The 27,450-nt window shown below is 36.4% G+C and overlaps 1 protein-coding gene across 1 annotated transcript; it reads right to left on the bottom strand.

The window, feature by feature from the left end:
* Nucleotides 1–920: 920 nt before the first annotated feature.
* On the bottom strand, nt 921–26,945 carry LOC143294214 (ceramide synthase 5-like). Its single transcript, XM_076605644.1, has 10 exons — nt 26,922–26,945; nt 25,265–25,333; nt 22,544–22,650; nt 21,673–21,730; nt 20,689–20,739; nt 19,875–19,967; nt 18,535–18,663; nt 17,875–17,981; nt 13,724–13,880; nt 921–11,655 (listed from the first exon to the last, which is right to left on the bottom strand). Exons 1-10 carry the CDS (start codon nt 26,943–26,945, stop codon nt 11,497–11,499), a joined length of 954 nt encoding a protein of 317 aa, XP_076461759.1. The 3' UTR covers nt 921–11,496.
* Between the last annotated feature and the right edge of the window lie 505 nt (nt 26,946–27,450).

Genomic DNA, 27,450 nt, shown 5'->3' with positions numbered 1-27,450 from the left:
AAGTAAATGATCAGCAATTTATTTAATACCAAATTTTAGTAGTGTGGGATACACATTTTTGGTTGTCAATAATTTACAGGAAGTTTGCATTTACATGTATGATTCTTTCTATGTATAGGCCTTTTGGTATAGGCCACATTGTAGTCAGACTGTTTGCTATATGCTGCTATTTTAATATCAAGCGATGTAAAAGTTCCTCTACTATCACAACTTACTATCATAAGCATGTGTGCTTTTCCTAGTATTAAAATCTTCTTGATAGAAACACTTCGATATGGATATTTTTTTGTACTTTGATATAAACAAATGATACGTTGCTACGTATCTGGACACGGAAACTCGCTTACTTCAACTTCCATTGACTTTGAAAATGTCTAAAATTAAATTGATTCTGCATCAATGAAAACCTATAAAACAATTTGAGTTTTGCAAAAAAAACAGTTTTTTGTGCTGAAATCCGTTTGCAGGGGCAACATCACAAGGACCTCCCCTCCACCTTCTCCACCTTCCCGGCAGGGTTAAGGGGGTGGAAAATTTGAACCCTACCCTCATCGTGTTGTTTAAGGTCAGAAGAACCTATTAAAACAAAAAAAAAATCAATTTTAGCATTCTTATTGAATGGAGTAGCTATTCATGACATACTATACCGCACTAATATCTTAAAAAGTTAATCTATACCCTTTAGTTTCACCGTTACTGTAACTCTTCCACTCCGCATAAGAGATTTGTTTCAAACCACTCATGGACACAAACATGTATGTATGCAAACACACATAAACACAATCGCATATGCCAACACATTTTCACACGTGCACAACATACACTCACATATGCACAACATACACAAACTCTCATGTGTGCACAACAAACACATACTCTCACTTGTGCACAAAATACAACCACTCATGTGTACACATTACAGTTTTTCAAGAATAAAGTTTACTAAATGTTGACACAAACTCTACATCAAACAGCATATACAAAAATAAAAAAGCCACTTGTTCATTAATCACGTAAGTACCAGTACAGTGCATGGAATAAAACAAAGCAGCATGTGAAATTGCATAGAGAAGAGTAAAAAATCTTTGGTTAAAGCAGAAGCTAGGAGTTATTATAAGAATTCACATCAAAATAAGCATCATTAAGAGGGGTACCAAGATCTTTAAACAACCACTGGTTTTGATTCATACATCACCCAAAATGATAAATATTCTGTGCCATACAACCAGTTTTATCGTCTGTTAAAATCCTACTGTAAAATAAGGATTATGACTATCATTAGAAATGGCACGGACTTCCTGTCAAGATCCGTCCTGTCAAGAACAGAAAGGAAGAGAAAACAACACGCATCCTTGGCTTTACAATGACAGAAATTGTCCAGTTGAGCAAAGCTGGTGATGGGAGTGGATCAAAGGGGACCAAGGCATAGGAATTCTTCTTGGGTTCATTAATTTCAGAGGATCTGACAGAACTTTGTTTTCTCTTCTGTCTAAGAAAAGCTCCCTCCCTTTTCCTGTGGACACATCCATTTGATGAAATGAAGATGTTGCCCTCTGGCTTTTCTTCTTCCGCACTCTACTGGAGTGTGCAATCAAATATCTACCATGGAACAAGAACACTCGGCCCTTGACAGGAGGAGGAAGCATTCAAAAACACTCTAAAGTACCATGTACACAAATTTTCTGAAGAAACCAGTGCGGGAAAAAAGATAGGGCAAGTCATACCCTTAGCACTTCCAATTTTCGGGGTGTTTTTTTTTTCTGATTTTAAAAAAAATATAAATACCTTGGTTAATTCCCAGGCATATTGATGTACAATAAATTATTAGAAGTTTCAAACGAAAAAAAAGAAGAAGATATATCACATATCTGGTAAAAGAAAAAAACACCTTTGAACTTTTTTTCAATACTGATAGGAAGTTATCAATTCTTGTTGTTTATTGTCCAGCCAACACAGGGCCGTATCAGGACTGTTAAACCATACAAATGCTCAACCGCATCAACACAAAACTGTCACATTTACAAAAAAACACAAAGACAAACCCACAAAACAGTTCATGACACAGTATCCCAACCATTCAGCTCCTTATGGCAAATAAAACTTGGCCATGCTGAGGACGTCAGCCATTCCGCTTAATCTATCATCCCCAGATTACAAAAATCTGTAAAAAAGTAATTAAAAAAAACTACCCAATGCTTCAAAGTCAAACAAAAAATACATTAAAAAGGCCATATAGGCAAATGACACTGCAGAACGGGCAGCTAGTGCCCACCCCAGTGTTTACATCTCACTACCAGAGCAAAACAGCACTGAAAGTACATCACAGACTGATGATGGAAAAGAGAAAAAAGTGTCCAGGCTTGCTTGAAAAAAGAAAGGGGAATGGACTGGGAAAGCAGAAAAAGGAGACAACAGTGAAGATAGAAAAAAAGGCAGAAACAAAGAGAGTGACAGAAAAGAGGAAACTTCTAGCACAGAATTTCCAGAAGGCAGGTATGCTATCTATACTGAAAGACCCCCGGCATCCCCATGGGGGATGATAGGAAGTTGTATGACTGTACAGGAGGGAAAGCTACTGTACATGCTTCTGGTTATGCTTTATTGCTCCTTTCACATATACACATGGAAAAGTCTCATAGTACCTAACAGTTAGTCCACTTTTGAAGATGACTGCTAGAAAATCTCTAGGGACTTAAACTGTTTCAATAAAATAAAATAAAAAACAATAAATAAGGAAATGGAGAGGGTGTAGGTAGGGGAGTGGGGAGGGGGCCTGGGGGGGTGGGGGGGGAGAAACAAACCAACAAGTGGGACAGAGGAGGTAAGGGTAAAGTAGTGAGAAACAACAGTAGTGCAGACCATTTGTAAGTGCTATCAACAGATCAACACACTGCTGGGAACATCACTCAAACAGAGCACAACTGGCACAGCCAGTGTTGTCAACAAAAGTGCTGCCATGAAGTTGTCAGTGAAGCTGTCAGATCTGACACTGATCCTGCAATACCAACACATCCTCATCTTTTTCCTGAGATGGAGATTTGGCAAGGCTTTTTTCTTTTTTGAGGGGTGGAGGTATATCTTTATTCTTATTTTGACAATCACATTTCCTTTTTTCCTTCTATTCAATATTGGGTTTGATGTCTGTTTATTATAAAAAGATATTTTGAAATTAAAATTTCTAAGAAACACACTGTTGCTGAGGGACCTAGTCCGCCTTCAAACATTCAGATCAATGCCTGTATCACAATCCTGCATTGTGAGTAGACTACTGAATCATGCTGATCATGGCTCTGATCCCAAGGGATGCCAATTCTCAGGGTTGTGTTTGATGGAAAACAAATACTTGCAACACATTACACTACATTTATTACTGATGTGTAATATACATTCATTCACAACAAACATGAAAACCTTTTTTTGACATCCTTCCTTACAGAAAAAACACACAACAAAACATAATCATGGTGTAAAATGCATCACATAATCATACAAGCATTGCACTCAATTCAAACTGTAAAGTTTGGGGATCACAAAATACCGTGACATTTTGACTTCTGCTTAAAATATCCAAAACAAGTCCATTTCTTGAATCTCAAAACTAATTGTAAGTATGTGTGTCTGACAAAGATGAGATATGGTGTCGAACATTCTTGCCTCTAACCTGTATAATGAGTGCTGCACTCAAAAAAATGACAACACCCATTTATCTTGTTCACATATTTGTTGACAGTTGGTTCTTTTGGGGATGGGTGATTTAACCTTTCACATCATGTGCATTCTTTTCCTGTGATATTCTTTTTTTTTTTTTACACTCAGTGACAACGATGATGTGTTCTCCCTCCCACCTCTCTGTCTCAGTGTTGACCTAAAACAGACCTGCACTTCAGTTTCCTGAAAAACTGCTGGTTTACCACTCTGAGCTCAAAATGGCAGTCAGTCAACATTTTCCAGAAAACATGCAATGTCACACTGTGCGAAATGTTCCTTAAAAAAGACATTTTAATCAAATGAATCTGTATCAAATTATGCTGGACACCCAATGTGTTTACTGTCATCTAAAGCTGCAGGCTTTTCTCATGGCAAGAAGACATCACATCCACCGAAGTCGTCTTAATTTCTGATTCAACACTACAAACAAGAAGGCAATAAGAGCCATGTATTCAAGTGAAAAACAAAGTGCAAGTCAGCACTCACTGTGGGTAACGCACAGCCCAGGCAGTATGGCTGTTTTAAAGCTTGTTTTACAGTGATCAACCGTTGGTTCTCTGTGAATTTGATCAATTATTCCCCTCCAAAAGATGGAAAGAGTAGTCTTAAGTGCACATGCATGAATTACAGAACAACAAAAATCACATTCCACAAAGAATACTTTCTGGCTCAATCATGAAAAAAATAAATGTAACAAGAAAGTACACATCCTGAAAATACAGTGGTAAGGTGCTGCACAACATTAAAATTCTCTCTCTCAGGACAACAGGTATGCCAAATTCAATAGAAGATTAAAAAATATCACTCCACTGTTATCAAACACAACAAATTAAACGTGTTTTTAACTCTGCTGTAAATTTGTGTTGGGAAATCAGATTATGCATATTCTGTGAAAGATTAATAAAATCAAAAATTAAAAGAAGGCCCTTCATGCAATGCTATTGTTCTCTGTGGTGTACACCAAAAATCTTTAGAAATACATTCCTCTGGCAGTGAAAGATTAGAGCCCTATCTCAAGTAAAATTCCACAGTCCCAATAAATCAACATGAAACTAACTGTCTGAGCAGGGCAGACCAACAAAACGTCCAACAGTCATGAAGGCAGCCACAGCATTGCATTGTGGGCCAGCTTGGGCACAGCGAGAAACAAGAGTCATGGTCATCTACTGCAGCCAAATAAGCCTCTGGTCATGAAAACTCTCTTCTGTACTACTAAAAGTTGACTTCCTGGGCCGAGAGAGTGAAACTGCCCCTCTGCACAGACTTACCCACTAATAATGGTTCACGCACAGGTTTCTATGTGCAATCTCTCCATCTTTTGCTATCTCCGAAAGCCCTGTGATGATGGGGAAGGGCAGAAGCAACAGGTAGAGGTGACCAGAACCAAGAAAGAATTGTCTGATGACTAACATGTGGAAGCAAACAACCAAGACTGATAATGAGCTGACACGTGTCAGCAAAGACGGAAAAAGCGCCAACTTCATCGCACATGATCATGGACTGACCCGTGCTCAGCTGTTCACTTCTCGTCTTGGGAGACGTAACTGTCAGTGAGCACTCTTCAGCTGTCGTGTACCTTACCTTCATGTGACACAATCAACATTCAAATTCTCTCTATCAAGACAACAGATTAAAGACTGAGAATTTTCAAACAATAACATGCACTCTGTTAATTAGCACAAACATTTTGTTGTATAAAAAAATAAAAAATTTAAAAAAAACATGCACAAAAAACCCCCAGAAAAACATTTTGTTATAATTCACTCCATTGTAATCCAACACAAATGTATCATATTTGCTCACTCTGCTCTCAGTTCTAAGTAATCCAACTGGTCAGAATGAACCAGACTGAACAATTACAGGCAGAAAAGGAAAGATTACAGGAAAGTTGTTCATGGTGGGTGATCAAAACGGGACCTGTTCATGACAGAGATGAACTTCTATCCACTTCAAAGACAACAGCATTTGAGTATCAAGTGAATTTCTTCCTATTTTTGTATATAAGTCAACACTTGCACAAAACGGAGGGGAAATCAATTTTCTTTAAAAACAAAATCACAGCCATGAATACTTTCATCCACAGACCAAAAAATGTTAGGATTTCTGTGTCTTTCCATCTAGACACATTTGGGTGATGGAAATGACAGTTTTCGGGTGACAATGACCCTGCAAGATATCATGTGTTATGACATATTACAATAAAATTGTACATAAGTCTCAACTGTAAAAGCACAGAATTAACTTTTTGTTCAAACTGTTTGATTTCTTTCTGTCTTATATGAAATCTTTACATGTCTGTCATTTCTATGATGAACAAACATTGCCCCACTCTGTCTGCCAATGGTAAACTGTCCACCTTTTTTGCCCTCCAGAATTAAACAGAGTGCTGCCAGCCTTTATTACACACACTAGTTTAAATCTCAATTGTAAGGGATTGCTTTCACATAATGGCAGCATCAGGTATTGCACGGACGTTTTCCCGCAATAAGCACTGTGCACAGAGGATTGGCTGATATTTCAGTAAGAGGAAACCCACCTGGCCGACTTCACGACAGCCATGGGCTAGACATGTGTTGTCTCACCCTAAAATAAATACACAAAATCATACACACTTGTTTATTTAAAGTGTAGTAATCCTTGCAAAAGAAATAACAATAATGCAAATGCTAGTATAATAAAATGCAGTTGAGAGAAATGAATTAATCTTGATGTCTGCTGGGTGGCAGCTCCGATTCTTGAACGCTGGCAACTCCATTTATCTCACTCTTTAACAATTCTGCATGTCCGGTTTTTCCAGTACATGCCAGTGGTTACAACTCTGGACTATAAATGATGAAGTACACTCCTGTGTTTTCTGTACACACATGGTAAAAGCTTCTTTTTTGTCTTTCTCAGACTGTAACAAAATTGCAACATAATGTACATTGAAAAACAAAAATATAAACCCATGTTCCCTATCACATACAATTGCAGAAAATTATACAATCACTGGTTTTCATTTGTTCCAACACCAATACATCATGCAGACCAAAACATACAATTCTTTTACTTAATTTACAGATGAAAGTACATTGATATGATTGTTCAACCAATATGTGAAGAGATAATTACAGTAAAAATTAAGTATACTTGAAAACTCCATACTGGTAAAAACTGAAATTCTTTCCTTTCCTCAACCAAATTTTTACTCTGTGTTTTAAAGATGTCAAAGGAGCCTTAAAATGGAAAATGGTAGGTCATGAGGCTGGATTGAGTGCTAAGGATAATATGATCACCAAACAAAAAAACAAACATTACCTCTCTTATATCCTTTCATAAGTAAGTTCTATTGCATCTTTAGATGTGTACTCACATCTCTCCCCTTGCAGTGACATATCTGCACTTTAATCAACAGAATCTCAAAAATAAGAACACTTCAGTTGTAAAACAAATACTTTGACATCTGAAAATTTTAACAAAAAAACCACAACCCACCATAAATGTAATTAAAAAAAAAAAATCTACATGGATGCATAGATGAATCTGTCAACCAACACAATACATATACGTGTACATTTATATCATGAAAGCTTTGCAAAATTGTCATATGAACTTGTACACAACACAGATATGTTACAACTGAACACGACAAAGACAAACCTTATCAACGAAGTCAGAAAAAATAGAAGAATAAATGAATAAAATATGATGATGGCGCTACAATATAAGCCCATTCACATGCATGTGAACTATTTAGGGATAATGATAAACAGATAAAGAACAGATATGTTCAGGACAACAAACAATACTGGAATGATGTAAACACTGGAATGCAAATAATGGGGGTCAAGTGGGGACAACACCTCCGGGTGTTGCTGTCAATTGAGCAAATAATACATCTGTAATACTTCTACAGTGTCTGTGTGTGACCCCCATTCCTGTTCACTATCACACTGGAGAATGATTGGAAACCACTACAACTAGATATGCTCCCCAAAATCTCAGTTCTGCTGAAGACAGAAGTAGTATGAAAAACCAGCTGATGACGATCACAATGAACAATAAAAACGGACTTTTTAAGACAAACTCATGTTGTGATTTTTTTCAGGCTATTAATCTCTTTGAGTGTCATTTACACATGTAGTGCATAGCTGTTTTGTCTAAGTCATGTGCCTCCTGGTGGCTTGTTTCCTCTGATCCGGGGATCATGGAGAAGAAGGTCCATGATGACACATCCTCTGGTGGCTGTTCAGGCTGATTCTTGGCCTGTGAACACACCCTGACACACAGAGGGTCAAGGAATCTGTGGGAATGGAGGGCTCTGGGCAGCTGATGCTTTCCCTCTGTCCATGCTTTTCTTCCACAGTTAGCCTTCTTGCAGCTTCAAAGGTCTCAGCACCTCTTGGTAGATGTCTCCAGCTGTCTTTGGCAATGTTTTCCCAGTCTTGTTCTGGAATGCCAGCTGCTCTGAGCTGGCACTTCAGCTTTGCAGCGTTTTTGTGGGGATCCTATGTCACATTTTCTCCGACAAAGCTCACTGGAGAAAACAGCTTTGGACATTTTTGTGTCCTCCATGCATGACAGATGTTCCACCCATCAACGTCGTCTAGTCACCAGCACGGCCTCAATGCTGGTGGTGTCGGCTCGCTCTCGACTTCAGTGTCTACCACAAAGTCTTGCCACTTGATGCCCAAGATGTTACATTGGTGAAAGCACTCTAGTAGTTGCACTTTTCGGTACAGAACACAGACTTCTGATCTGTAGAGGAGAGTACTGAGAACTGGCAATATCTTCCTTCCCAATAATTGTTTCTGGTATAAGTTGACATACATGTCCCCTTTTCGTGTGAGAAACTTTTTGAAATTTTTCACCCAGTCACTGCAATCCGCTACATTTCATGGACCATCATACCAAATTGTTGTCTTCTGACAGTAAATGTGAGTTACAAATTTACATTCTTATGTTGAATACATACTGAAAAGAAATTCTGCAGTATTTTTGTGGTTTTAAGTATATACTAAAAAATCATCATTTCACAGAAAAATAAATCCACTACTGTTAACAACATCAAATAATTACATTGTCATACAATAGCCAAGGGTATAAAGTAAAGAGCATGCCATAAAATCTCACAGATATTTCAATAAATGAATAAGCAGTGAACAATATAGTGAACCAACTGAAAAAAAATTTTCTACCTAAAATTACGTTTAAGTAACATACTTAACCGTGACCCACTAGCGCAGACTCCGGCAGGGGTCTGACATTCCTGTCCTGTTGCAAACTACTATCCGCCTATGCGGAGAAAACAAAAGTAGCTACTGCCGATAAGCTAAATTCTGCCTTTGCACAAATTATCTCCCCAAAGTTATTAACATGGGAAAGATGTCAAAAGATGTTCAATGTGAATGTTCCTTCAATCCGACTCAGGACAAAAACAAAACACAACTGAATACAATTCACATTTACAATGACAGCAACACTGCTCAGAATCAAGTATTTTCCGACTGCTGAATATAAAAAAAACTGGTTATCAACTGTCTCTTAAATCTTTTCAGACAGCTAAAGTTTTGATTGCTCAGAAAAAGGGAAGACATTTTTTGACTCTGTCAAAGAAAAGAAATTAATTTCCTGATGACTGCACTGCTGAAAATGTCAGTGGCTATCAGCTCTGTATCAGTCTTCTTGGCCACCTTAAAATTTTCATTTGCACCAAATTTTGGGGGCTGGGGGTCAAATCTAGCCTGCTACTTACACACACACACACACACACACACACACAAAGTTCTCTCTCTCTCTCTCTCTCACAAGATTTAGCGCCCTAGTTGGGATTGTAGGAAAAAGCAATGAACTTTGGAGGCCTTATAGTTATCAAAAAATAGTGTTACCCTGATGTCAATTTCACAACTTATATGAATGATATTGTAGAAAGTTGGATGGTCGAGATGGGTCATTTGATTTGATTTGTATTTGCCTTGTATAAGGCACTGGTAAGCCCTGAATAACCAACACACATGTGTGTGCATGTGTGCACTTGAACTGAGTGAATAATGTACGCGTGTGTGCCTGGAATTTAAATATGATTCCGAAGGTAACGTTACAGTTACATTGTCTACAACCAGACTACCCTTTAAGAATGTATAAATGTAACTGTAGAACATTCATAGTCCTGTTTTTTTTATTGTTTTTCTTCCTTTTTTTTTCCCCCTTCTTTTTTAAGCTCTTAGCAATATGTTCTGTTTCGTCAGTTTTTTTTTTTCTTTTTAATACTTTTTCTTTTTTACTCTTAGCAATATGTTAATTTATCTGTATACTGCCATTATTCTTTTGTTCATACATTGTCCCCCTTGCCAAAGGATAGTAATGTCAATGGCAATAAAACAATGTCCGTGTCCATATGTGTGTGTGTGTGTCTCTCTCTCAGAAGTTTATGCTCTGACATACTGATTTGATTTGATTTGACTGTACTGAATTGGTTAGATTTTAGATTTGGCAGAAACCTTAAAAAAAAAAATCCTCTGAAGAAAGAAACAGGACATTTAATATTTCCGTGAATATTTTCAAAGTTAGCACTTAATGATTTAACAAGTCAGCGAACAATCTGATCTTAATGATGACATGGGTGGATTTCTGAACTAAACAGAACTGAGTGAATACTGAAGGAATATTGTACAAATAGGACTGAAAAATCTCATGACTGCTGACCCGTTCAATGCCATAAAATTTGGTATAAAAAAGTGCTCTCCCCTTGCCTGGGTATTTGGAGGATTTAGGAGTAACAAATTAAATTTTTTTAAAAATCTAGCACAAAAACTGTAGGAGACACAGAAAGAAAGTACAGTTTTTGTGACATAAAACGAATATGGATTCTGAATCAGAGCTTTTTCCCTAAAATTATTCTGACTGCAGATAACTAAATCACAAATCAAGTATTTCAAAGTGGAGCTTTGCAGCAAACTGTAATGAGAATTTGACCCCCTTTATAAAGATCAGGATTTTTCTTCCCTTTCCACAAGAGCAAACCTTACAATCTTCTCGCTGAAAAAACAACACCACAAGCCTTTCTAACATCAAAATATCTAACACCTCTCCTCAAAATCAAGGATTGTTGCAACGGTAACAATTTCTTAAACATTAATACAGATGCAATGATTATTGCAAAGCGAAGAAAATTTCTCAAACAAGAAAGAATACTAAAAATCCAGATCATAACGAACTCTGAAGCCAAGCTTATGAGTACCTCAGAATTTCTGATATCTTAATAATTGTGACTCTGAGCAATATGGTCATCATTTCCTTTCAAATCTGGAATAATGTTTACCTGCATCATGCAGAGGTGATCTTCCCAATTGCTCAGACATTTTTGATTATATGGCAACTGCTTCGTCCCATATATATAGGAGGGATCAAAGATGACAACAAAAAGTCGACATTGAAATGCAAGTCAGGTCAATAAACAAAATTCTGAATGAAAGAAAAATTTTGCATTCAGGTAATATTGAGCAGACATATTCCACTTTCATAAAAAAAACAATCACACTCAAAAAGAAAGCTTCAATCCACAATTTCAGGAAAGGTTACCTGAACATGTTACAAGTTACAAAAAAAAAATCTCTTGCAAACTCAGAGGTACAATTACAAGTATTTGTGCATCAGACAATTCCCTGTCTATCAAAAAGTGTTTAAATGAAACTACTGAATCTTCAAGTTAATTATTTTGTTCATCTCATAAATTATGTTAAGTGACAGCCAGGAAGAGAGCTTCAGTTACTCCTGCAGAATGTTCAGACTGGTTCCTTCTTGAAGAGGCTACTTCCTGGAGATCTTGTGAGCAGATAGTCCATTCTGATCCAGCATTTTCAGGCCATTTTTGTCAGCGGCTGCTTCCATAACCGTTCCTTTGATTCCAGTTTGAGCGTCATCATCCTCTGACACGCTTTCGTCGCTACTGCGAGAATCCTTTTTCAGCTGGAGAACAATAATAACGGAGTTAAAGTGAAGAAATAAGCATAAACCACAATTCAAACTAAAACAAGAGAGGCAAGGCCTTCAAGACTCACTTGTGATACACTTTTTTTTTTAAACTAATCGTTAAAATGTGTTCTGTATTTGTTATTTTAAAGCTTCGGGTTAAAAGAAAAAGAAAAAAGAAAAAAAAAGTCCTAACGGCAGATTCAAAGCCCGCGTGTTCGGGTGAGAAGAAATTGTCTTACCCATTACACTATCTTGGCTCCTTAACTGATGTTCAAAAATAAATTAAACATGATTTTTTAAAGGGCGATAAATCAATTGCGGTATTCGCAGTGAGAACGCTGTTTAAATCATATTATTCTGGTGTATCTTGGGCATTCAAAAAATCTTTAAGGGCAATTAAAAATTCTTTTTAAGTCCGCGGTAAAGGAGACATGGCTATCGCCGCAATCACACTGCAACATTTTGCCATTTTCTCTGGATCTAGATAGATGTACAAGTTACACCCGGTTGACGCGGTCGATTCAATTTCTCTTTTATGTTCATTCTAGTTTTATAGTTTTAAAGTTGATAAGAAAATTGAGTATTTTGTTAAACTAATAACATGTAGAGCCAAGTACAAGTACTTCTAAACGTCGTATGAAGTGAAAAGGACTTCATTTTGAGAAAAGTCAAGACTGGAAATTTTTACGTTTCATCAATTCAAGGGTATTAACTCTCATGGTTTATTATTTTTAACTGTGAATTCCAACTGATTCTGTGGATATTTTTATGGCAGTTTGGGGCATAATCCAGTAAGTGATGAGGTGTTCACAAATCTTTCTCTGAATGAATATTTAACGGTCTCCTTCTCCAACTTTCCATCACGTTATCGTGTATTGTCGATTGAATATAGGATTGAACGGGCAGGTCAACAACTTGAAACAAAATGGCGTCATTCGCGTTCGCGAAGAATATAAGCACGCGCTTTGAATATGTATAAATATCTGTACGCAAGTGATTTTTGCCCATGACCTTTAGGGCTCAGCCAATAGATCTATAAAGTCCACTCGTCGTATTGATTTTAGTATTTTCCGAAAAGGACCACTTGGGCGAATGAACATAGTGAAAGACCTGTACAGTGAGAGTAAAACACAGAAGCTTTTTATGTACTGAATATAATTTCAAAATGTAATGTTTAAGATGAGAAAGATCAGTTTAAAGCAAATTAAGCCCCCTAGCATTAATTACAGATTAATTTCCCTTTTTTACTATCTGCAGCAAAGACATGCAACAGAAATATAACTTCCATGCTTAGCAAAAGAAGTAAGAAGTTCCTGTTTGAACAAAAAATGATAAAAATGACTGCTCTTGTTGTGTCAGAATATCAGATCAAAGTGCCAAGTTTAGAGAATAAAAAAAATAAATAAATGTAACAGTAAATTCAGTTTGCATATAATCTGGCTTCTTTTTTAAAATTTTTTTTGTGCCCATCCCAGAGGTGCAATATTGTTTTAAACAAGATGACTGGAAAGAACTGAATTTTTCCTATTTTTATGCCAAATTTGGTGTCAACTGACAAAGTATTTGCAGAGAAAATGGCAATGTTAAAGTTTACCACGGACACACAGACCCTCAGACACACACACAGACAACCGAACACCGGGTTAAAATATAGACTCACTTTGTTTACACAAGTGAGTCAAAAACAAGACAAATTAAACTGAACATTTATCAAATAAAAAGTGAAATGTAAGACAGAAATGTACAAATGACTAACACTACTGATATACCCCTGATAATTTTTTTTTTCTTTTTAATAATCACAGTAAGAGTTTGTTCCTTTCAATTTATCCCCTCCCTAAACCATCCCCCCCCCCCCCCCCCCCTCTCCGCCCTCCCTCCCAACCCCCGCCTCCCTGCTCCCTCAACATGGTACATTTGATGATGGCAGGTTCCTCAGATCGAAGGATCATTGAGGTCCTTGGTGATAAAACCTCTTATGACTGCATTTACAATCTTGATAAAAACCAGACAGTGCCATATAAAGCAGAGAAATAGCATACTTCCCCCCACACACCCTCACCTGGCCTTCAAACAGCCCATCTTTGGCGATCAGCAGGATGAAGTAGAACCAGATGATGTGCAGTACTTGCAGTACGATCAGGAGGACGTTGAAAGTGTAGTACATGTAGAACTCCCCTGTGTAAGGTCCTGACTCAAACAGAGTGCTGCGGATGATCCTGTCACAAAACCACACAGGCTCACCCAGTTTCTGGACGCCCCTCCACCCCCGCCCTTGTTTACCATTACTGGAGTTCACGGTCACATGTGTTATCTTTGCCAAGAAGATGAGTAACGCCATCATTTCATCACAAATCCATGCAAAGGTACAACAACAAAATTGTGAACTCTGTTCATGATTGAAAGTACACCATTTTTTTTTTTCCCAATGAAATAAATGACCTTACAGCAGTCTTTGTCAAAAACACATTCCAAAATTGAAATATATCTGCAAAAAAGCAGTATTCTATCACTTCTGTCCATGTTACTGTCATCTCAGTAAAGATGAACCAATATTCTGAAATATATAAGGGGACCTCATTTGAAAAAACAACAACAATATACTTTTAAAACAACCTCAAAACGCTTGTTTGTTTCTTCAAAATTTGTCCAGAACTGAATGTATCTCCAAAGGATATAGCCTAACATATTAAGTTCTGTGTAAATCCAGACGTATGGATTGAAGGTGACTATTTTGTTTCTTACTTAATATCTAGTGCATCTTGAACTGGATTCATCAACAACTGCAAGTTGTATTTATGATCATCAGGTGTGTTTTTTGTTGTTGTTGTTGTTGTTTTATATTGAATTAAAGATGAGCTGTCTATGCTGTGTGTTATAAATTTTCTAACGATCATTTGTCCACATACAGATGAAAAATACTGTCAAAAGAATAAAAATACTGGATATTAACAGATACCATGTGGTAACAAAGAATATCTTTCCCTCAACGCACATACATACACGCATACATGTACACGTATATGTGCTTGTGCAACACACACATGCACACGCGCACACACACACACACATGTCATATGCACTTTTCAATGCCTTGTTTCCCGTTAGGTAATGAATCAACAAAACAGACATTTATAATGTGAAAATTCCAGTTTGTCAAATCTGTTTGGCACATCACTCATTCCAAGTCTTCTCACTGCCAATGGTTATTTCACAATACATGTAAAAAATAAAAAAAAATCAAAAAAAATCAGATATTAAAAGGTGAGAACTGTCACACAATTCACCATTAAACAGTTGAGAAGAAGTGAGAACTATCACATTACTCAGCATTAACAGTCACAAAACTATATTTAAAAATATATATATATATATATATTCTAGACTTCATTTAGTCAATGGTTAGTTACTATGTGCACAAGACAATAAATTTGAAAAGGGAAAATTACACATTTTAGACAATTCAGTATAATGTGTATTTCAATAATTCAGTCAGATGAGTTTTCTTTTTCAGTTCAGATTAAGATTTCTACAGTCTACTGTAAAAATAAAAATAAAAACAGAATGTTTTTAATTTTTAAACTAATACTCTAACACATACTAATGCAAAGAGATCTGGTAGAAGCATAAAGAAGAATGCAAATTCTCCACTGCACGCATGCGCGCGCGCGCACACACACACACACACACAAACACACACAGTGTTGACAGTTTCTGTCTTCCCATCCCACTATTATCATTATTAGTAAACAAGTCACCAAAACTTCCTTTCTGCTTAAAAAAAAAAATCTTGATTACAAATGAAAGGAATCCTTGGCAAAATTAAAAAAACCCCATATAACCCACTGACAAAGAAAGTCCACACAAAACATTTCCACAACCTTTCAGCATGCTGAAACCACCACTTTAACCCATACAAAGTTGATCTCTTTTTCAATAAAACACACACATCATGCACAAACACAAAAGCATCTTGTTCACAAATACCACATACCGGTACACACACCACACACACAGAGTCATTTGTGATACACCAGTCCCTCTCTTTATCCATTATCTTTCTCTCTTTCCCATTCTCCACACAGTGCTAGTTTTGAAAAGGAAAAAATTCAAACTGTCACAAAAAAGAAGAAAAAAAAACAAAACAAAAAAGACATATATATATATATATATATATATATATATATATATCATACTGGCATGCAATTATCAACTGTTCACACCCTTCACTCACTTCATATCACGACAGAAAATCCAAGTCTCTGTCTGGAAATTATAATAAGTAACAGAACAGACACAAATCAGCATGGAAAGTCACACGGAAACAAATTTTCAAAATCATGATAAATATTTTGCATTAAAATTTTTAAAAGTACAATCTAAGCAAGCCAATGGCACACAACTCCAAGACAAACAGCTGTCCTGGATAATGGTTTCATTGTTGCCCTGAATAAGCACACACAGATTCACTCACATACAAACAAATGAAGACAGCCTCAAGACATCAAATACCCAGCCTGAAAAACGGTCGGGTTTTTTTGTAGTTATTTTTCCTTTTTTTTTTTTTTTTTTTACTGAATCATTTCTGTTTTAAATGAATATCTGTTCAGATTAAGAACACACACACTCTCTCTCTCTCTCTCTCTCACACACACACACACACACGCACACACACACACACACGCACACACACACACACAACCACACACACACACACACACACACACACACACACACACACACACACACACACAAACAACCCAACCAGGCTAATCACAAACACTCACTTTCTTTACACATGCGAGCAAAATATGAAAAAAGAAAAGTTACCAGGTCCAGAAGCCCATTTCAACATTTGCATAAAATCTTCAATATTTTTACCTCTCATTATGAGCTTGTCAAATTCTGATGTCCATTTAAAAGAGGCACACAACATTCCTACAAATAGCTTGGTCCTTCAAATTCAACAGCACCACTAACTAAACAACTAGAACATCAGAAGGTGGGGTTTGTTTTTTGTTTTGTTTTGTTTTGTTTTTGTTGCTTATTGTCCAGCCGACAGCACAAGACCATCTCAGGAGTGTCAAACCATACAAATGCTCGACCGCATCAGAAGGTGGGGTTTATTTTGACACTGCAAACTTCTGTGGGTACAAAATTTCAGAGACATTCAACACGTTTTGCCAACAGCATCTCCGAGATACAATGCAGTTCAGTCCAACATCCCCAGTTTCAGATCAGTCCAACATCCCCAATTTCAGTTCAGTCCAACATCCCCAATTTCAAACACTGTGAGTTCAAAGTGTTCAACACTGACTATTCACAGATGGACATCACTTCTATAACAGGGATAAAAACAGATTAAATGCCGTACATCTTGAGTGAGTACTGGATGCAGATGTCAATACAGGTTAAATGTCTTGATCCAAAGACTGAATTAAAAGAAAAAAAATGCATCAGATAAACTGACTGAAATACAAACCTAAATCACAAATGGGAAGAATTTACCTCATCTCATAAAATATATCTACATAACAAAGTCACAAAACTGTTTATAGAGTCAACAATCTTTAATGTGACCATAATCAGCCAATATATATCTGACCCATATCAATCAGTAGTTCTGAAGTTGACTAACAATAGTCAGTGACTTTCATCTGACCACAGTCAATCAATGTCTTTAACCTGATCACAACCAGCCAGTGTCTTTATTCTGATCCACATTTCACATCATTCAACACCAAGCTCACAATGACAAGATAACACTGACATGACAAAAGAAGATGAAGGAAAAGGAATCTACAAGTACAACAGCAGAAGAAGGGGGAAAGTAAACACAGCATGTTAGGATGGGTAGCCATCAGGATCATTACTGATAACAGACATGCCCACACTCCCTGTGACTCTTGTCACTCTACTACGGATGCAGGTCAAATGGAAATGCTCAAACAACATAGCTCTACACTTGTCCGTGGGTTTAGGTCACGTTTTATTCAGTTATTATATTTTTTGTGTGTGACCATGTGTATGAATGCATGCGTGCCTGTGCATGTATGCACACATGCATGTCTGAAGAAAAAAACCCAGTCTCTTCAACTTCTACAGCCATATTCGTACATGCTGCACTGGACATAACCATGAAAACAGGTCATATTCTCTCAGTCTTCAGCAACATATTTCATCTGTCAAAAGGGATAAGGCTGAGAGACTTACCTGAAGGGAAAGAGCATCATACGAGTCAGCACCCAAGTCAGCATGAAGCAGACAAACAGACTGGTGCACAGGGTCTCTTTCTTCACGTATTTTGCCATCTTGGCTGCCTGTGTTTTAAAAAGCAGTATTGGTTTTTGGTACGTTATCCATGGCTGTCCAGCATGTAATGCATAAAAGTGACTCTCTCTTTGTCTCTTTCTGATCCACTTTCTCTTTCTCACGCAGATGCATCCACTCTCAACACACTCTCCTTTTTCTTTTCTCCTCTCTCTTTCTCTCTCACTGTGCTCATAACAGACTGTATACCAATATTTTTGTGTGACAGCATAATATTACCCCTACTTTAAGGGGCCTTGGCCTATAATGATTAAACCATTCATTCTCACCTTCTCTCTCTCAGTCTTTCTCTTTCTCACACTTTCACCTATTCACACATACACACGCACTGTCTCTCTTTCACACACACACACACACACACACACACAAGCAGAAACAACTGAATACATCACAAGATACTACTCACAGTACTCATGAAAGAAACCACGGAATTTTTGTTTCAATTCTTAAACTAAAACAAATAGTTGAAACTCCAAAACATGTGCACATACCTCAAAACCACATGAAGCTGCAAGTTTTCAAAGAGAAACCAGAGAAACTCACTTCCATGATGGGGTCCACACAGTCATGCACCAGCAGCACCAGAGTGCCAACACGGGTGAAGTTCACCATCCACGACAGAAACATCAGCCCCAAGGTGGCGAAGTGGTGCACAATCATCTCCGTGAAATCCTGCAAAAACTGCCCTGTACAGTGCTGTGTTACACAACACTGTTCTGCATTATTGTGTGGTGTGTGTTATGACATAGTGTGTGGTGCGCTAGGGTACCTTCTTCTTCTTCTTCTTCATTCGTGGGCTACAACTCCCAACGGTCACTCGTACATACATGAGTGGGCTTTTATGTATGTGACTGTTTTTACCCCGACATGTAGGCAGCCATACTCCATTTTTTTGGGGGGGTGTTATGATATAATTTGTGGTGGTGTTGTGATGCAGTATAGTGATGGGAGGGGCAGTTTGATGTTCTGTGGTGGTCCATACTCTCATAAGGGGCATGTCCTGTTGTATTTTGAGACCATGCTGAGACCATAAATTTGCACAAAACAAGATGGTGGTATGCAAAGTATGGTGGTGTACCACAAGAAAATGGTAAAAAAAAAATTTTTTAAATGCAGACATGATACAACACAATGCTGTGTTTCTATACTCCCGAATATGGATGCATGCGAACGGTTAATGGGACAAAACCCACAATTTTCTCAACTCTTGTGAACCAACTACATTCAAAAACAGTTTCACCAACATGGAACAGGCAGTAACAGGGTCTTTATGTTCTGTCTTTTTTTACCATAATCTAAACCAGAATTTGAAACCAAAATATCAATATTTGCACTGTTTGAGTCACTCCATCAATGAGAATAATGGTAGGGGTAGTTTGATTACAGTGACAATATTTGAAAGCACACATCACATCTAAATCAAAAGATTTTCCCATTTTTTCCATTCGCATGGATGAGGCAAGGTGGATACTTCATGCTGTTATTCAGATTGCTTTAACAAGCAGAATGTCATCCACGTCAAATACATTAACAAACATATAATATTTTCAATATTTTTTCCCTTTAGACTGAAGAATCTTTATCTTGTGATAATAGTAGTATAAACTCACTTTAAATCAGTCAAACACACATATTCATATAACAAGAAAATGATTCATGTATAATACAAAACAATACAATGTAAGGGGGACACCAAGTTGTTTGGAAAAACAAATGATGGCTAAATCACACAGGTGCAACACTGAAGTGTAATAATCTGGTGTGTTTGCTTGTTTTTTGCTGTCCACCAAAGTCAGATGCCAACAGTGGATTTTCAACTTCAATTTCCATGTAAAGATTTTTTTAAATTTTCTTTTTTAACAATGAATTATGTCTTCCCCTACCTTCCGTTTGTGATCGGTGAACAGTGACAGTGACAGCGCCATGTAGAATCCTGCTTGCACTGAGTAGTACCAGTACACATCGTTGCTCACATGCTGGAAAACAGAACAGAAATATGAAGTGGTACCCAAACACATAACATGACAATGAAGCCACATCATTATTTCAGCACCGCAACTGCGCCTTTTCCAGATATTTCATTCATCTTGTACACGTACACTTCAATGTAAGACTGCAAATGACTTACTTTGGTCAACACCAATCCAGAAATCCTTATTGACTGGAGACTGTCTCAAGCTCAGATCTCAATTCTCAAGCAAGAACATACCTATCTGGCTTACAGGAACATTCACATAGTATATCTGTATGGATATAATAATCCACATATCATTTACAGCCATTCTCACTATAAAAACATTTAAAAAAATTTTGAATGAAAACAAGCAAAGATGAAAGACACACAGACAGATACATGCACACACACACACACACACACATGCGCGCGCGCACGCACGCACATCACATGTAACTGGATATGCATTCTCATTAGATTTGCATTGAAGAAATGATATAACAGAACCAACACTTTACAGCATTACTGTAACAATACATGTTACCTTGAAATCAGTCAACCAACCAATGACAAGAGGAAACATCTCCAACAGATTTCAGGAGACTGTTTGTTTCAAGATGGCGTAAAAGTGTGAGGATTGATCCATATACACAGTAAAATATTTGCTTAAAAAACCTTTTAAATAAAAAAAAAAGAGCATGGGATACATACAGTAATGTGTCAGTTAATCAAAGTTCACTCACATGTTCTGGCCAACCCTTCCAGCAATAGCTGGTGTCCCACAGCCATGGTTTCTGAAAATCAGATCTTGATATTTTAGCTTTTCCCTAAGACTTAAAAAGTGATGACAGTATATGATCCTACACCAAAACACTATACCAAACCTGCAACATTATGCGGCTGTAGACACAAATAAATCAGTCGACTAAAATAGCTGCTCACATGAAAGCACCTGTCAGTTTCCAGATACGCTTCCTTTGTACTAGGAAATATCATTCTGAATGTTTGACTTCCCTCAGCCTGCTTACTTATATGCTATAACTGTGCTGTCATATATATCCATACAGCCTATCATTTCTGAAATATGACTGAATAGGCAGAGGTTTTTTTTCATTCAAAAACACTATCAATTGTACTTTATCACAACAGCCCAAGCTTATCACTCCTCTTGCATGAACATCCGAACACCATCAAATACAATTATCATCTGACATTCCTGTGTTCATATAACATTCATGCAGACAAAAGTAATCACAGGTGACTTTTATTTTCATTAATCATTTCCCCTGAATTTCATCATACCAAGCAATTATTTTTCTGCGTGTTCATGTATATATTATGTACATGTGCATGCATACATTTAAAATATGCATCACACATATTCATGTGAAAGTAGGTGCAACATGCAATGATGCACACTTGTGTGCATCTTTGACTATTTAAGAGAAGGGGTACATGTGTATACTTTACACATGAAGGTACTGGTGAAAGTAGTAACTTGGAGACAGGAAGAAAATGTGTCTACATGTATGTATGCACATAATCTGTCAGTCTGAGTGAAATGCAGAATATATTTTTGAAAGAGACTAATCTAACTAAATATAATGCTTATGATAAAAACATAATCACTAGTTTATCATAAAGAAATACATGATTTTCAAAAAAAACAAACATTTGTTATAAAATGAAAACTGCATTCTTGCACACTCTCAGGTTACAGTACTTACGTCCCACAGAGTGTAAAGTCCATAGCAAAATATCACAGCATAGTAAGTACACCTCCAGCTGAAACAATGAGTAAACATTGATGCTGACATGTTTAATCTTCCGGCACAAATATGTTATGGTGAAATACATGCATCAGGGAATGACAGGCACACTAATAGATACCCAGAGATGAAACAGCCCACAATATCTACCCCCTGCCCCCAACCACCCCTCTACACACATGCACCCCCCCACCCCCACCCCCTTCCTATCGCCATCCCCCACACAACACGGCTTAAGAGTTAAAGTAACACATTATCTTTTTCAAATTCTTTTATTACTTAAAAACCACAAGACCACACACACTCCATATATACACACCCACAGAGCCAGAACTGGCAGCAGAGCAGTTTACTTAATCAATGAGTTCAAGCACTTCTGTCATTACAAATTCTGGCTATCTAATTAAAACAAACATTTTTTAAAATCTTAAAAGAATCAACTACAAATGCTCTGAAATCAATCTCTGCTTGTTGTCAGTTTGTCATATTAGTGTTGACAGTTGAGTACATATTCTCTGATTATAATTAATATAATTAAAGTGAAGACTGGTGTATATATATATGTGTGTTCCTTGTGCTATTCAGGTTATGTTTTTTTGTGTGTGTTTTTTTTTTACTTTTTTTCTTTTGGTAGGTTTGGCATAAATATGATATATTTTATGTGTGTTTGAAGTCTGATGGTCAATGACTTATGTACTATTTATCAACCATTTAGCATTTGATTGTAAAGTAAAAATAATTCTGATGGAACAGAATGAAACAACCTGCAGTATTACTTCCACATAATCTTTCTAGACTCTATTTTTCAAGTTCTAGCTTTCTGACAAACCTGGATTCACAAAATTTCTTCAGCACTGGTGTCCTGTCCTGGTTCCGACGAATTCTAAACCACCGTTCAATCTGGCGCACCCTCAAGTCTGTTTGTTTGGACAGTCTCTGGAAGTATGCAAAATGAACAAAATAGTATATAATACAAGTTTTGGATTGATGGTTTAAATAGAGGATTTTTAGATAACCCGGTCAATCAATTGTAAACATCAAGGATATTAATAATTAAGCATGAACAGGTATGCTATTTCCTCATAAGCCTTAGCTTAAGATGTTTGTGTAAAGAAATGAAGCTAAAACCTGTATTAATACGGAACTGAATAAAAAAAAATAAAAAAATAAAATAATCTGTCCTACTGAGCAAGTTCAATAAACATAAACCCAAATTCGTAAATTTTAACTGTAAAATTCAAAAAGATGTTTGTGTAAAGCAATGAGGCTAAAACCTGTATTAATACGGAACTGAATAAAATAATAATAATAATAATAATAAAATAATTTGTCCTACTGAGCAAGTTCAATAAACATAAACCCAAATTCGTAAATTTTAACTGTAAAATTCAAAAAGATGTTTGTGTAAAGCAATGAGGCTAAAACCTGTATTAATACGGAACTGAATAAAATAATAATAATAATAATAATAAAATAATTTGTCCTACTGAGCAAGTTCAATAAACATAAACCCAAATTCGTAAATTTTAACTGTAAAATTCAAAAAGATGTTTGTGTAAAGAAATGAAGCTAAAACCTGTATTAATACGGAACTGAATAAAAAAAAATAAAAAAATAAAATAATCTGTCCTACTGAGCAAGTTCAATAAACATAAACCCAAATTCATAAATTTTAACTGTAAAATTCAAAAAGAAAAACAGTTACAGCAGAGGTAATCCCACAGAAGTGGCATAGATAATGCAGGACTCAGGCAGCAATGTAGGTTCACTTTTTCCTTTTTAATTATGCAACCACACGCATGCTTAACTTCCTCATCATGTTTGATTGTAAAGTAAAAATATTTCTGATAGAACAGAATAAAACAACCTGCAGTATTACTTCCACATAATCTTTCTAGACTCTATTTTTTTCTAGACTCTATTTTTACTGCCACCAAGATTACCAGGGCTGATCTACCTTCTCGAGAAGACATATAAGAGGCTACTCAAAAAAGCAAAATCAATCAGCCAGGACTAATCACATCCAGCTTTTGGGATTTTCAAGATGCCCCCCTCTGGTTGACGGTACAGAAGTATATGGGCGAAAACCAATCGCTTCGCCAACAGCTTTCCCCCCAAAGCAGTCAATGCCCTGTCTCTCAAACAAATCCAGTATGATAAATAGAATTGTGCAATCAACAACCATCTACCTGAAGATCTAGTCATCAGCCCATCCACATGTAATATGCAGCTTCTGTTCAAATGTGTGTGTGTGTGTGCGCATGCGTACGTGCGTGCGTGCATGCATGCGTGTGTGTGTGTGTGTGTGTGTGTGTGTGTGTGTGTGTGTGTGTGTGTGTGTGTGTGTGTGTGTGTGTGTGTGTGTGTGTGTGTGTGTGTGTGTGTGTGTGTGTGTGTGTGTGAGTGTGTGTGCAGTGCGTGCATGTGTGAGTATGCATAGATATTATATTTATATGCACTTGTATGTATCCTAATTTCTACTGTATCTGTGTTTGTGTATGATTTTCAATTTATGTTTGTATCTTGTTATGTACTATCCCCCCCACCCCACCCCCCCAATATGTTCATATTGTTGCCATGAAGTGGATTTTATGGAATCTTTTGCTGCCCAGTCATGTTTACTTCTGGAAATTTATAGAGCAAAAAATATACACACACACACCAAGATAAGATTACAAAATCAGTTAGTGATGTTCCATTTGGGATCAAGAGTTCAGGATGTCCACGAGGAAAATTTTCAAATATCAACCTTAATGTAATCCTAATCAGCAAAACGTGCATCTTCATACTTAAAAAACTGAAAAAGACACAGTCGACCATTCCATAGCAACTAATATTTGAAAAGGAAGTTAAACAAAGGATATTTCAGAATGTTTGTTTGAAAATTTATACAAGGTGATCAGGAGGAGGTGGGACCTGACAAAATATTCAGATTACAGACATTCAGACTGGTCAGAAAATGGTACAACCGAGAGACAAAAAAGGGAGGGAGGAAAAAAGAAAAAGAGGCGGAAAAAAAAAAGAGAAAAAAATATCGAGAAAGAAAAAAGGAAACTTACATTCATTTATTCCCTCTCTCTCTCTCCCTCCCTCTCTCTTTCACTCACTCAAAGTTTATATACGAACACAAACACACATACACGCATGCTGCTTAATAATTAATATTCTAATTTTTGTTTGTTTTAACAGACAATGAAGACATCCGTAACATGACTTGTGGGTTTGTAGTGTCTTAAGAAAAATGTCATTGCCTGTGTTCTTTGTTGCATGGTGTCTCCATGACGAAACTCTATAATTTCCTGTCCATTCACCAGTAACTATGTATAACGACCTCAAAAGAAAAACATTGATACATGAATGAATGCAGGAATTGTGGAATGGATGGATGAGAAAAAATAAAATAATAAAAAATAAAATCAAAATCAGAGAGAGATATACAGTCAAAGGCTGCATCCTTCAATCAAGACTGCACCCTTCAATCAAAAGTGCTTTGTAGCTAACAACTAATTTCTTTGACAAACAAAATAACAGACAAACTCATAATTCTGACCTCAAGTGTTTCATCGCTAGGTGATTTCTCCCGAGAGTATTCCGTTTCAAGGGCAGGATTGTGCGGAGCCTTTTTTCACTGTGCTACGCAGCTTGTAGAGTCGACCAACGATGATCTGTACAAGTCTGCAAAAGACAGTTTCAAATAAAGAGAGAAATGAATACAAGATTTAAAAAAAAAAAAGAAAAAAAAGATTAAATCAGTTTTGTGAAAAAATAAATCAAAATAACTAAATTATAATAGCACTGACCAGTTGTAAAGAACTCTATCAATAACTGCTCTCTTTGACATGATGCCAAAATATCAAATAATGCATACATTTATACCTTACACTACACACTCAGTCACAATGTCAAACCAAATTATATTCATATAACGATTACCAATACTAGTAATAGTTCTGCATGTACAATTTCTGTGAACATGACTTAAATAAAATAGAGATATTTTATGATATGTATTCAATCTTTGCTGTAAGACACAAAATGTACACTACTTGTAAACTTCTTTGATGTTGGCTGCAATTCACTATCTAACCTGTCAAATTGAAAGTAAGTTTACTTTCAAAATATATTTGCATTAAAACAAAGGAAAATAATCGGAACACTCCTTTCTTTCTAACCATCCTAAGTAAATCGTTAAGAGGTGGGGTTTTTTCTTTCTTTTTTTTTTCTTTAATAATGAAGTCTCAGCTGTCAAAAGATTGTAGTATCTTTCATAGTCAGATAGATCTCTGAAGATGGTGTAAAAAAAAAAAAAATATATATATATATATATATATACTAATGCCATAAATAAAGTGAGACTTATAGTGGTAAACAGTTACTGCACTATACTATAACTGGAATTTTTTTTTTAAATTTCAAGCCATGAACAAACACAGAAATATTACATGATATACACATGATATTAAAAAAAAACTCATTTCTTGCAAACCTGAACAAAATGAAATTAAACTAATCTCCCACAAAAAATGTCTGCTGCAGTGGTTCTCATTATCTAAAAACTAAATAACTGCACTCCAGAGCATCTCAATATTCCCCAAACACCCCAGAGCATCTCAATATTCCCCAAACACCCCAGAGCATCTCAATATTCCCCAAACACCTGCATATAATTTAAATGACAGTCATTGCAGACGTACATAGTCCCCCCCCCCCCTCTTTTTTTTTCTATTTTGAGCAGCCGTGGAGATTAATATATTTAAAGAATTTACAATGAATATAAACATCATTTTTAAGATACGTTGTTCACAACAGATAGCAGAAAAAGGTAAGAAAAACAAGAAGTCAATGAATAAGACAAAGAAAAGAGAGAAGAAAAAGAAGAAGAAAAAAGAAGAAAACGATACACATCGAGAGAGGGAATAACATTACACATAATCATACTTGATTAGACCGACTCAACAGGAAATATGGAAATATTACATGTTCAGTATAGAAGATATAATGAGTCACACCTTCACACCTAGAACAATGCATACATAAAGTCTACTGGATTCAGTGATAAATTTGTGTAGTTTCAAATATCAGCATGTTTATGTTAAGTTGAAAATTGGAATTACCATTTAGGAGAGTATGTATCTGAATATATTCTTGGGGAAGATTTAAGACAGTATTTCTACGAGCCACACTAAAACGCAGACATGACAGCAAACAGTGCTCAGCTGTTTCTCTACCATTGCCACAATCGCAGAATGGATCATCCACTAAGTGGCGATGAAACATGTCATTTCTAAGATCACTTATCTGAAGACAGAGTCGACAATGAATTATTTGTTCCTTACGTTCACCAAAATAGTAATATATAGGTAAAATGGGATTGTTAGCAGACAAGTAGCGATTAAATGCACTTAGAGAGTTATAATTCTTGACATGATCAGGGAGAGAGTTCCACAGAGGTGTTGTAGTAGGAAAGAAAGATTTCCGATATATTTCAGTATGACATTTTGGTACCGTGCGTTCTAGAGGTCTACATCTGTGGTATGGGTTCCTTTCTGCAACAAGATCAGGTAGAAGGTCTAACAAATAGTCTGGACACATGCCACTAATGATTTTATAATATTGTATAAGTTTGTGCCCATCTCTTCTTTTTCTTTTTGTGTACAAAAGCCAGACTTTTTATATAATTTTTGGTGACTGGTTCCACGAACAGCTCCAACAATGGTTCTTATTCATTATTGCTTC

The sequence above is a fragment of the Babylonia areolata genome, chromosome 19, assembly GCF_041734735.1.
Source record: "Babylonia areolata isolate BAREFJ2019XMU chromosome 19, ASM4173473v1, whole genome shotgun sequence".
NCBI classification, from domain to species: Eukaryota; Metazoa; Mollusca; class Gastropoda; order Neogastropoda; family Buccinidae; genus Babylonia; species Babylonia areolata.
This window is presented reverse-complemented; position numbering and strand designations above follow the sequence as displayed.